Source organism: Bos taurus, chromosome 20 (genome assembly GCF_002263795.3).
Source record: "Bos taurus isolate L1 Dominette 01449 registration number 42190680 breed Hereford chromosome 20, ARS-UCD2.0, whole genome shotgun sequence".
Lineage (NCBI taxonomy): Eukaryota > Metazoa > Chordata > Mammalia > Artiodactyla > Bovidae > Bos > Bos taurus.
The window spans coordinates 10,077,769-10,090,626 of NC_037347.1; the positions used below are offsets into that span (position 1 = coordinate 10,077,769).

The 12,858-nt window shown below is 40.0% G+C and overlaps 1 protein-coding gene across 1 annotated transcript in view; it reads right to left on the reverse strand.

Moving 5' to 3' along the window:
• The window catches only part of BDP1 (B double prime 1, subunit of RNA polymerase III transcription initiation factor IIIB), an 85,066-nt gene extending 77,099 nt beyond the window's left edge, over nt 1–7,967 (reverse strand). Inside the window, 5 exon segments of the mRNA XM_010816707.4 lie at nt 845–973; nt 2,952–3,011; nt 3,877–3,986; nt 5,812–6,088; nt 7,498–7,967. Of these exon segments, the coding sequence (XP_010815009.2) occupies nt 845–973; nt 2,952–3,011; nt 3,877–3,986; nt 5,812–6,088; nt 7,498–7,709 (788 nt within the window). The 5' untranslated portion in view covers nt 7,710–7,967.
• Between the last annotated feature and the right edge of the window lie 4,891 nt (nt 7,968–12,858).

Consider the following 12,858-nt stretch of genomic DNA (forward strand, 5'->3'; position numbering starts at 1 on the left):
GGGCCACCTAAATAACTGTTTTTTTACTGACTTCTGCATGTCTCCTACATTTAACATAGCTTATCATGCAATACCCAATAGGGGATATTGAGAAATATAAGCATTTTATATTTACATTTTATATTCCTGCACACAAAGCAGTTAAGTAATGCTTTTAACAATAAAATCATCATCACAAAATAGTGCAAAACAACATGCATAAACAATTATTATTAACAGCATTATATTTTCATTTATCATAGAATTTATATCCTGTAAACCAATTTATTATTAATTAAACTGTAAGGAGACTTTCCATCTCTTTTTTTTTCTTCCTAGTTTATCTTCTTTTTTAAAGAAACACACATTGGAAAGACAAGTAAGTTTCACACTGCCAAATTTGAGAAATTTAATGTTATAACTACGAAATTAAGCCAGAAAGTTAATTAAAAACCATAAAATATGTTTCATTGAATTTTCAACAGTTAACACCACACACCAGAATATGGTAATAGTTAATAAATATTGACATCAAGGCCGAATTAATCTTTGAAATGTATTCTTAGTTGCGGACAGTATGTGATTAGTTCAATAGCTCATTTCAACTACCAGTAAAATTAGTAAAACAATGGTAGTAGGTTAGTGGGTGGCAGGTCAGCAGTACCATCTTCTCATGTAAAGGACACAATTATAAAAAATTGCTAAAAATTATAAACAAATCTAACCCACCCTTCTATTTATAACATCTATTATGCAAATATAAATATCAGTCAAAGTGACAGTGAGAAATACGGAAATTCAATCTCGCTCATTAGACAAAACTCATTTGTTCTCAAAACCACAATCTCTCTCTCTCTTAACTTACCTTTCTTCATCCAAAATAATAGAACCATCTTCTGCCACTTTTACTCGAGGAACCAGCAAGGGCCCATCATCCAACTCTTCTTCTATTTCTTCGTTATCTTCACCATCAGGAGTAGTCTTGCTTTCTTGCCTACCAAATGTCAAGGTAGGTTACTTCATACAGCCATCAGAGACATCCCCTGAGTACTATGAACTTCTAAAACAAACTACTGCACCTTCAACCTTCTGTTAATAGCTATTTCCCACTTTTGCTATAACCTAACTGAAAATACTATGTTATTGAGACCATGGCTATAAGATTTCCTCAAATTGTATCTAGTAGCATTTCATAGGAGTCTTTACTCTCTTTGAAAAGAGAAATAAATGCTCATCTATTCTATCTCAATAGAGCATTGGAGTAAACCATACAGATATTATAAAATTAATAAAAAATAATCCATACAGGATTAATTTCCATATCATTTTATTACCTCTTCAGAACAATCCTTGGGGGTTAGATTTTCACACCCATTTGATGTTTGGAGAAGATAAATTACTGTTGCTCTAGACTACACAACAATAAGAGTAGACCAAGAAGCCAAACACAGTTTTCCAAATAATGGTTCCAAACTCCATACACTTTCCATTCAATTAGATTATCACTTTAAGGTCTTACTGAAAGAGGCATAACCTATAAATCTGTAAAAACAAAACCCATTTCTGGACTTCCCTACAGTGGATAAGAATCCACCTGCCAATGCAAGGGACAGGAGTTCAATCTCTAGTCCAGGAAGATTCCACATGTCACAGAGCAGCTAAGCCCATGAGTCCCAGCTACTAACCCTGCATGCTGCAACTATTGAAGCCTGCCCGCCGAGCCTGTGCTCCACAAGAGCAGTCACCACAAAGAGAAAGCCCGCACACTGCACTCAACAGTAGCCCCTGTTCAACTGCAACTAGAGAAAGCCCAGGGAGAAGCAAAGACCCAGGGAAGCCAAAATAATTAATTCATTAAAAAATAAAACAATGCAGATTCTAAGAAAAAGATTAGTCATTACAGGGAATTCCCTGGCGGTCCAGTGGTTAGGACTCGGCACACTTCACCGCCCTGGCCTGTGTTCAATCCCTGGTCACAGAACTAAGATCCCACAAGCTGCGTGGTATGATCCCCCACTCCAAAAAAAAGTAATCATTACTTAAGGATTCTTACTTGAAATAATAACCAGAAAATTCCAATGTTTCTGCTATTTTTCCACAATTACAAGTCCACAATAACTTCCAGTGTCTTGGAGGGATTTCTTCTTTATTTTTGGGCCGTGCCGTGTGGCACATGGGATCTTAGTTCCTGGACGAGGGATTGAACCCACACCCCCTGCAGTGGAAGCACAGGGTCTTACCCACTGGACCACCAGGCAAGTCCTTTTTGCAGACATTTCTTAGGAATAAACTAATATATATAACAGTGAAAGCTTGTATGCAAAAAGGGACTCTGTAGTTGTGTCAAAACTATACCTACTGAAGGACAGTATATACAGAATGCTAAGGAAAAAAAATGGAAAGATAGAAAAAGAAAAGGCAAAAGGAGAAAATGGAAAACAAAGAAAAGAAAAGGAAACAGAAAAAAATAGGTTTGCTTGGAGAGACATAGACTAGACTAAAAAGATACATTTAAAGAGTGGTAGTTGGTGATGGACAGGGAGGCCTGGCGTGCTGCAATTCATGGGGTCACAAAGAGTCAGACACAACTGAGCAACTGAACTGAACTGAACTGAACATTTGTTGCCTTCAGAAAGAAGGATTAGGTGGCAGAAAACAAAGTCAGAAAGATTTTCTCAGTATTTTAGTCCCTTTTGAATTTTGTACCATATGAATATCATTATTCTAAAAGAAAACCTTTTTAAGTCTAAAAACTTTAAAATCATAATACTATTTATATATGTAACACACAAAGTACAAATACATAGTGTGAGGCTTCCATATTGATTTAAATCAAGCAGCTTTTTTTTCTTGTTGTGGGTCTAAAAATTCCTATCACATGTAATTTAACTAAAATAGGAAGAATCATTTGATTTCATTTCTTTTTAAATGTACCCATAACAGAATATATTCAAAACAGATGAGATGCTTACTCTCGTGTTCGGACTGGTGTTGATGATTTTTCAGTTTTCTTTTCCTGCTCCAGTGAAGAACTATCAATCACAAATTAAAACATACCTTTTAATAAACAAGTAATTTACAGTTTGTCAATTCCATCTGAGGCAAGAAGCAAATAATTTACCTTGCAATTTTTTTTATGATATACCATAACACTAACACTAATGATGGTGTGGTCCTACACTCAATTTTTCACTTAGGAACTTTTGTTATCAATATAAATAATTTGTTAGGCCTTAAGAAGGAAACACTGTTCCCTCAATTCCTCAGCAAAAGCATGAAGCAAACTCGGTGGCTTGTTTCCAACTCCTAGATGTCAAACAACTCAAAATCTCGGTTTCCAGCCCTTCCCTCAAGTAGGTCAAAGACCTGCTGAATGTGAAACAGGCTACACTGAAAATATGCCACTACTCCTACATTCACCTTCTACCCCATCAACAACACAACAATGAGCAGATTTATTATAATCTCTCTGCCTCCCCAGACTAACTTTGATCAAACAAATTTTGTTCTTGTAGGATTGGTTAATCAAATGTTGCTATGTTTAATTAGGAGGTAGGGTATAAAAGTTAGATCACCCTTTTAGACCACATTATAGTATGTAAGAAATATAAATGGCAATCCAGATTAAAGAAAAGCTGTTTAGTTGGTTTTTACTGCATCTTGGTAATATAACAAAGGAAATTTATCTTTAATCTCAGAGGTAAAGGTCATCATTTACCATCCCAAGAAAATAGTTACCTGAAATAACACTAATTTTTGTTATAAAATTCTTATCCAAATGGACATCACATGTGCTAAACATTTCATCAACATGTTTTTGGAAAACTTGAACTCTAAAAGTGATACTTAAATCACTACATACTCAAAGAAAGTAAAATAGAAATAAAGATTACTTACGTCATTGGATTGCTTTCTGGTAGATAATATATGAAGTCTCTCATAGTCATTTTGGAACGATCCAGTGGCCTCTGAGTTTCATTTACGGCATACTTGTTTTTCCATTGCTTCTAGATACACAAACACACAGACATGCACTATTATTTGACAAATACAGAAGAGCTTTAGGGCAAGTCCCTGGCAGTCCAGTGGTTAAGATTCCGTGCTTCCTCCACTGCAGGAGACACGGTTCAATTCCTGCTGGGGGCCAAAAAAAATACATAAATTTTTAATACTTTTAAAAAGAGATTTTTAGATGTATATATTTACTACATTCATTTCAAGTGTGTTATTGAGTGTATTATTCCCGTAACAATTATGCCTAATTTTAGGAAAAATTTTATAAACTGATCAAAAACTTGTAGCACATAAAACCTCTCGGAGCTTATTTCCTCCTAAATAAATAGTGACAGCCACTTCATACAATTGAGATATTTGAATGAGATAGACATAAACCACGAGGAAGGACTTCCCTGGAGGGCCAGTGGTTAGGACTCCACGCTTCACTGCCCAGAGCAAGAGTTCAATCCCTAGACAGGAAACTAAGATCCAGCAAGCCTCAAGGCGTGGCCAAAAAAAAAAAAAAAGGCACCAAGATAAGGGCCTTTCTCTTAGTTAAAAAGGGAGGCACTCTACAAACTAATAATAAAAGTTGACATTTGCCAGGCTTACTAATTGGTAGACACTAGTCTAAATGTGTTTTACCCATATTAACTCATTTATGCTTCACAACCTTCCAATGCAGATGGACACTATTACCAGTCTATTTTACAAATGAGAAAACAGACATGGAAGATTACTTAAATTGTTCAACATCACATATTAATAGTAAGGGAGGACTCTAAAGTTCAGCCCTTAAGTATCAAACTCTAGAGGTTACATGTTTCACTACTCTGTTACATTGCACTCAGAAAAAGAATGCAGACTCTATTATACATATACACACGTATTTCCCCCATTCATAATTTCCCATATTGTCAGTTTAGAAACGGAGAAGGCAATGGCACCCCACTCCAGTACTCTTGCCTGAAAATCCCATGGACGGAGGAGGCTGGTGGGCTGCCGTCTACCGAGTCGCTAAGAGTTGGACACAACTGAGCGACTTCACTTTCATTTTTCACTTTCATGCACTGGAGAAGGAAATGGCAACCCACTCCAGTGTTCTTGCCTGGAGAATCCCAGGGATGGGGGAGCCTGGTGGGCTGCCATCTATGGGGGTCGGACACGACTGAAGTGACTTAGCAGCAGCAGCAGCAGCAATTTAGAAAATATTACTAATTCATTTTGCTCAACTACACATGTCATAATTCAAATGAATGTAACTCAATTGGACATCCTCACGAAAAATCTCACTGAAGGATTAGTTTATAAATACATTTGTTTGTGTATCTGTATATGTGAGTGTGCAAATGTGAAACTTCTATCTGTGGCCTCCACCAAAAAGAATGAAAGATACAGATGAATAAAATACAGAAAAATTAATACGGGGCAAAAATAGCTTATAATTCCATTGTGCTTCTCAATCATTCTCTCAACAAAGGGAGATACTCTATTAATACGAGGGATCTTATTTGGTTTTGTTTCCCACATCAAAATGCTATAGATGCTTGGGACTTCCCTGGTGGTCCAGTGGCTAAGACTCTGCTCCCAAGGAAGAGGGCCTGGGGTCCCATCCCTGGTCAGGAAACTAGATCCCACATGCTACAACTCAGAGTCCACATGCCACAACTAAAGATCCTGTAAGTTGCAGCGAAGATCAAACCAAGGTTCACCGCAGCCAAATAAAAAAAAATTTTAATGTTACAGATGCTTATTTTTCCTCCAAATGACAAGTCGACTAACATAAAAACAGAAACCTAGAAGGCAACAGTCAAAATTCTGATTTTTCTATCATACCTTCTCTTTCCTCAATTCTTCTTTTAACATTTCCCTCAGTTTCTGGGCTTTGTATATTCGGTATCTGTCTGAACATGGCTGTTTCTCTTTTGTTGGAACAGGGTTTGGCTGTGGAGCTTCTTGATTAACTGTAGATAATGGATGAGGTTCTGAAGGAACACTGACACTAGGTTTGACCAGACTAGAAGTAGTTGGTATTCGCTTTCTTCTCTGTGAAACAGTAGAGGAAGGCTTACTGGATTCTTCAACATCCTTCCCATCATCAGTCTTTTCAACACTGTTGATATTTAAAAAGAAAAAAAAAACGGTATTATGGATCTTCTTTGAAACATTCTAGTACTAGTCTGACAAAAATTCAAAACAGCAAAGCCTTTTGGATTATTAAAATCATAATCACTTATTAAAAATCAATGACTTAAACAGAGGTTGCAATAAGGAGAAGAACATACAATCTGTGGGCTCTTACAATTAGCAAAGACCCACCCAAAAAATAGGAAATATATGATAAAAAACACACATATTCCCAAAATGTCAAGCTGTATTCTTGAACTTAAACAGATCAAGACTACAGAATGAGTAATTTTGTAAATTATCAATAATCATGCATCACATGTACATTATCTCTGTGAACTTTATTAATTTAACAGCTGAAGCCCAGGAACACTGCCAACTGCAGCTGGTCCCAACACTACAGTAACTGCTATTTGTATTCCATTGTTGGGAGAAATTCTGAAAAAATTCATGTAAAAAACTTGGAAATTACTAAGTACCAGTTTGAGATCAACAGAAGTCAGGCCAAAAAAAGGAATAAAAAATAAATTGTCACCTTCCTGTCACAATATAAAAGAAATTTATGCCATCTCACTGTTATTTAATAGGGTTGATTTTCATTGGTCCCCTCACATTTATAGTATAGAAACAGAGATCATTATTAGCTTAACATATCTTCACTTTAACTACTTTGTTGCCTCACCTTTAAACACCTAAAGATAGGCAACTATTCCGCATGTCCTGTGCAAGACAGTTTTTATCAGTTATCTCTAATCTCCACAATAACTCTTGAAGTGAGAGTTATCCCCACTTTGCAGATGAGTAAATTCTGCCTGAGCAAAGTCTATAAATTGTAAGATAAGTAGAAGAATCCTGAATCCAACTGTGGTACATGATACATGCTTTTCTGTTCAGACAACAGATTCACCATAGTTAAAGGGGCACACCCACAAATCAAAACAAGTAACCAGACTTCCTTTCCACTGACATAAATCAGCAGAATCAAAATAACACTGCTTTTCTTTTAAAGTGTTTTCAAGATTAAAAAAACAAACAAATTTACCCACTTACCCCTACAATGTACTTCAAAAGGATCAAAACAGTGGTAACCTACACGCTCTAAAGAATAGTACCACGTGTGAGTTTTCCCGAAGACGGTTAGACCGGGATTCCTCCCACCACCACTTGAAGACATGGTCCTCTCCCCGAGAATCTACACCCTGTAACAAAACCCACACCTGCCACACCGTGGTCAGAGGGACCAACTGCACTTGGCAGCGTGTTCGTGGGCCTCAACTGTCAGGCTTAGTGCAAGCGAGGGAGTACTTCCACGGTAAACTTTCTTTGCTCAGCTTCCAGGTGACGCGCCCGGAGAGGCAAGGGCAAATGAAAATGCTCCCCTCTGCGAGCACTTACCTGCTCTTGGGAGTCTTTTCTTGGGGCTGCGCTTCCCCGAAATCCACCGGGGGCACATCTGTGGACTCCGCCGCCTTCGGAGCAGAGGCCGCGGCAGGCTCCTGCGGCCTTGGAACCTCTTGTTCACGCTGGGAATTGGGGGCGGTGGAGGCCCTGGCGCCTGCTCCGGGCCTGACATTCGGCTTCACGCTAAGGCGTGCCCTGCGGAACATGGCGGAGCCAGGGGGCCCGGGGAGGCGGCCCCAGGGCCGCTCGCAGCCCCGAGCCCCGGCCGCTGCCCGGAGAGGGCTTTAGGAACTACGCCCTTCTCACAAAGCCACACCACCAGCCCAGCGGCCAGCTACCGCAATTTCGCGCCCCGGCCACCGCCCGGGATCTCCCGCCGCCGCCTCTTCTTCATGACCCTGCTACACTAATAGCTAAGTTTTCTCCTATACCTTGCTCCCCCGCCCTCGGAGGGCGCCGGAACTGATTACGTCATCATCCAGCGCCGGAGAATGACGTACAGCGACCGGAGCCATGGTAACTGTCAAGCTAGGGAGCCTGGGTTACCTGAGAACCGGAAATACTGAAAGAAAGACTTGTGGCAGTGTGCTCTTCTCTCTCCAGGGGTCCTTAGGCGGCGTTCAAAAGAGGAGAAGGAAGTAGTAAATCCCTCAGCCCACACTTTTACGGAAATTATTAAAACTGCTGGCCTTGGGACTTCCCTGATGATCCAGTGATTCCATTGCAGAGGGCACTGGTTCCATCCCTGGTTGGGCAAATAAGATCCCACCTGCCAGGTAGTGTGACCAAAAAAATTCTTTTTAAACTACTGGACATTTTTAGTGAAAGTGAAGTGGCAAAGTCGTGTCCGACTCTTTGCGACCCCATGGACTGTAGCCTACCAGGCTTCTCTGTCCATGGGACTTTCCCGGCAAGGGTACTGGAGGGGGTTGCCATTTCCTTCTCCAGGGGATCTTCCCAACCCAGGAATTGAACCCGGGTCTCCCACATTGCAGGCAGATGCTTTATTCTCTGAGCCACCGGCCATTTTTAGAGGGTCCTGTAGAACACTGTCTGTTCGTCACCACGTCCTAAGGCTTAAAAATTCTAAATTGAAGGGACTGCTCTGGTGGTCCAGTGGTTAAGAATCCTTGATCCAATGCAAGGTACATGGGTCTGATCCCTAGTCCGGGAACTAAGATTCCACATGCCAAGGGGCAACTAAGCCCCTGCACCAGATCTATTGAGCCCAAACTCTAGAGCCCACAAGCTGAACTACTGAAGCCCTTGGGTCCTAGAGTCTGTGCTCAGCAACAAGAGAAACCACCACAATGAGTCCCTGCACAGCAACTAAAGTAGCCCTGCCTCACCACAACTAGAGAAAAAGCCCACCAGCTGCAACAAAGACCAGCACAGCTATAAATAAACAAACAAATAAGGTAAAAAATAAAGTTCTCCAAAAAATTCTAAATTGAGTAGAATGTAGATTAGAAATTCAAGTGTGAAGAAAGTGGTAACAGTTAATTTCCAGAAAGGGAACTGTGTTTCTGAGAAGTAAGTCATGGGAAGAACAACATTCATTGTATACCTTGTTTACTGTTAAACGTGAATATAATCTCTGTTCAAAAATTATTATAGTTAATGAGAATTCCCTGGAGGTCCAGTGGTTAGCACTCTGCACTTTCACTGCCAAGGGCCCTGGTTTCATCTCTGATCACGGAACTAAGACCCACAAACCTTATGACACAGTCAAAAATTAAAAGAAATTTAAAAGTTACTATAGTTAAACTTTGTCAATTAATGTGAGCATTCTTAATATGCTTCAAGAGGGAGCAATAAAGCAATAAGCAAGGAATACTGGGTGGGAGAAAAAAATTCAACAAGTGAACAAGATAATTTAAGAATTATTAAATGCCATGAAAGAAATTTAAAGGAAATTATGACAGAGGTTAATAGGAGGCTGGCTTACCTTATGCAGGGTGGTTAGGGAAGTACTCTATGATGAGAGGGAAAATGTCCAGAGAACAGACTGACTCTGTAGATTGTGGGCCTGTGTTCGAACTGGTTATACAAGTCCCCTGACTCATAGGTGGAAAACAAAGACCTGACTTCCTTCTTAGAAGGAGAAGAAAATTCTATAAGAACATCTTACTACATTAAGAACAAAATGTCAAAGGAATAAAATCCTGAACTGATTAAAGAGATTGCTAGTTCATCCAGAAACAGAAAGAAAAGAGACAAGTGTTTTTAAGAGTAGGAAAACAAGGCTGAAAAATCAGAAGAGATTCCTTTAAGACTGAGAAGGAAATGAAGGTCTGACATGGTCTCCCTCCAGTACTCTGGAGAGGGAACAAGACCTCAAACACACCTCAGAGAGCTCAGTTCAGTTCAGTCCAGTTGCTCAGTTGTGTCTGACTCTGCGACCCCATGAATCGCAGCATGCCAGGCCTCCCTGTCCATCACCAACTCCCGGAGTTCACCCAAATCCACGTCCATTGAGTCAGTGATGCCATCCAGTCATCTCATCCTCTGTTGTCCCCTTCTCCTCCTGCCCCCAATCCCTCCCAGCATCAGAGTCTTTTCCAATGAGTCAACTCTTCGCATGAGGTGGCCAAAGTATTGGAGTTTCAGCTTTAGCATCACTCCTTCCAAAGAAATCCCAGGGCTGATCTCCTTCAGAATGGACTGGTTGGATCTCCTTGCAGTCAAGGGACTCTCAAGAGTCTTCTCCACAGTTCAAAAGCATCAATTCTTCTGCACTCAGCCTTCTTCACAGTCTAACTCTCACATCAATACATGACCACTGGAAAAACCACAGCCTTGACTAGACGGACCTTTGTTGGCAAAATAATGTCTGCTTTTCAATATGCTATCTAGGTTGGTCATAACTTTCCTTCCAAGGAGTAAGCGTCTTTTAATTTCATGGCTGCAGTCACCATCTGCAGTGATTTTGGAGCCCAAAAATATAAAGTCTGACACTGTTTCCACTGTTTCCCCATCTATTTCCCATGAAGTGATGGGATCAGATGCCATGATCTTTGTTTTCTGAATGTTGAGCTTTAAGCCAACTTTTTCACTCTCCACTTTCACTTTCATCAAGAGGCTTTCTAGTTCCTCTTCACTTTCTGCCATAAGGGTGGTGTCATCTGCATATCTGAAGTTATTGATATTTCTCCCGGCAATCTTGATTCCAGCTTGTGCTTCTTCCAGCCCAGCATTTCTCATGATGTACTCTGCACAGAAATCAAATAAGCAGGGTGACAATATACAGCCTTGACATATTCCTTTTCCTATTTGGAACCAGTCTGTTGTTCCATGTCCAGTTGTAACTGTTGCTTTCTGACCTGCATACAAATTTCTCAAGAGGCAAGTCAGGTGGTCTGGTATTCCCATCTCTTTCAGAATTTTCCACAGATATTAAGAAGAGGTGGCAAGAATACACAGAAGAACTGTACAAAAAAGATCTTCAAGACCCAGATAATCACGATGGTGTGATCACTGACCTAGAGCCAGATATCCTGGAATGTGAAGTCAAGTGGGCCTTAGAAAGCATCAGTATGAACAAAGCTAGTGGAGGTGATGGAATTCCAGTGGAGCTATTTCAAATCCTTAAAGATGATGCTGTGAAAGTGCTGTACTCAATATGCCAGCAAATTTGGAAAACTCAGCAGTGGCCACAGGACTGGAAAAGGTCAGTTTTCATTCCAATCCCAAAGAAAGGCAATGCCAAAAAATGTTCAAACTACTGCACAATTGCACTCGTCTCGCACGCTAGTAAAGTAATGCTCAAAATTCTCCAAGCCAGGCTTCAGCAATATGTGAACCGTGAACTTCCAGATGTTCAAGCTGGATTTAGAAAAGGCAGAGGAACCAGAGATCAAATTGCCAACATCCGCTGGATCACCGAAAAAGCAAGAGAGTTCCAGAAAAACATATATTTCTGCTTTATTGACTATGCCAAAGCCTTTGACTGTGTGGATCACAATAAACTGTGGAAAATCCTGAAAGACAGCTCAAGGACTTGACAAAAATAACCCCTGCTGAAGATATCTCAAAAATCTTAGAGCTACCGCCAGAACCATACAGCTTTGGACAGCATATTCTGGTATACACTGAAGACACCAGACCTTTCCCCTAATGCTCTGTTTCACCTAAGAGTCTATGGTATTCACACAATTCTGTGGGTAAAGAAGTAAAAAATGACTAGGATTTAATTTCCTATTTGTAAAGAGATGGGACTAGAGTCAGATTCAATTTTACTATTTAAGATAAAATCATAAGATATTTTTACATATCAAAGTTGGTATAGTCTTATCAGTATTATAATTTTAAAAGTCCCCAGGTTTGTCTGGCAGACACACATATTACTTGTATACAAAGTATATATCATGTGTATCCCTGCAACTCAATAACTATAGTTGTAGCTACAAAGAAAAAACTCAATTAGACTCTTAAGACCACACACAGAAACAACTCTACCACTTAACTTTAATCCCAAACTCCCCTCCCTTCCTCTTTAGATGATCTCTTTATCTCTATAAAGTGCCAGAAAAATCAATCTTTCCCCCTGCTCAAGTTACTGCAGAAGAGGACTCTACGTGGAAACAGACACCTGGCCTGTGAGGAGTACTGAGGAGGACGAGTGGGATTCAGGGACAATGGTAAGCAGGAAAGGCTCTGGGAGGTTGAAAGAATGATGACAAATATAACTAACATGTGAGTGCATCCCCGTGCTGGGCACTGAGCACTTCACATATACTCATTCGATGAGTGAAGGAGGCACAATTACCTCCGCAATTTTTAGGTAAGAAAGCTTTAATGCAATGAAATAACATTCCCAAGTTCACACACCTACTCATTGGGAAAGCTGGGCTTTCAATATCCAGACATTCCACATCCAGAACCCTCAAAAAGTAGTTTTTATGAGGTGAAATAAAAATTGTTGAAGCTTGGTCATATATACTTAGAGGTCCATCATGGTATGTTCTATACTTTTTTATATATATGAAACCTTCCAAATTAAAAACTTTAAAAAAATAGGGTGATTTTAGGGTGTCCAGACAAACTCTACACATTTCTCAGTTTGAAATAGAGGAATAAACAAAGAAAATAAGCACCAATCATCCATGTCTGTTTCTAGCAATGGCAAATGCTCCATGGCTTTTATGTAAGTTTAGGTTCAGTTCAGTCGCTTAGTTGTGTCCAACTCTTTGCAACCCCATGGACTGCAGCACGCCAGGCTTCCCTGTCCATCACCAACTCCCAGATTTTACCCAAACTTATGTCCACTGAGTTGGTGATCCTCTGTCGTCCCCTTCTCTTTCCCAGCATCAGGGTCTTTTCAAATGAGTCAGTTCTTCGAATCAGGTGACCAAA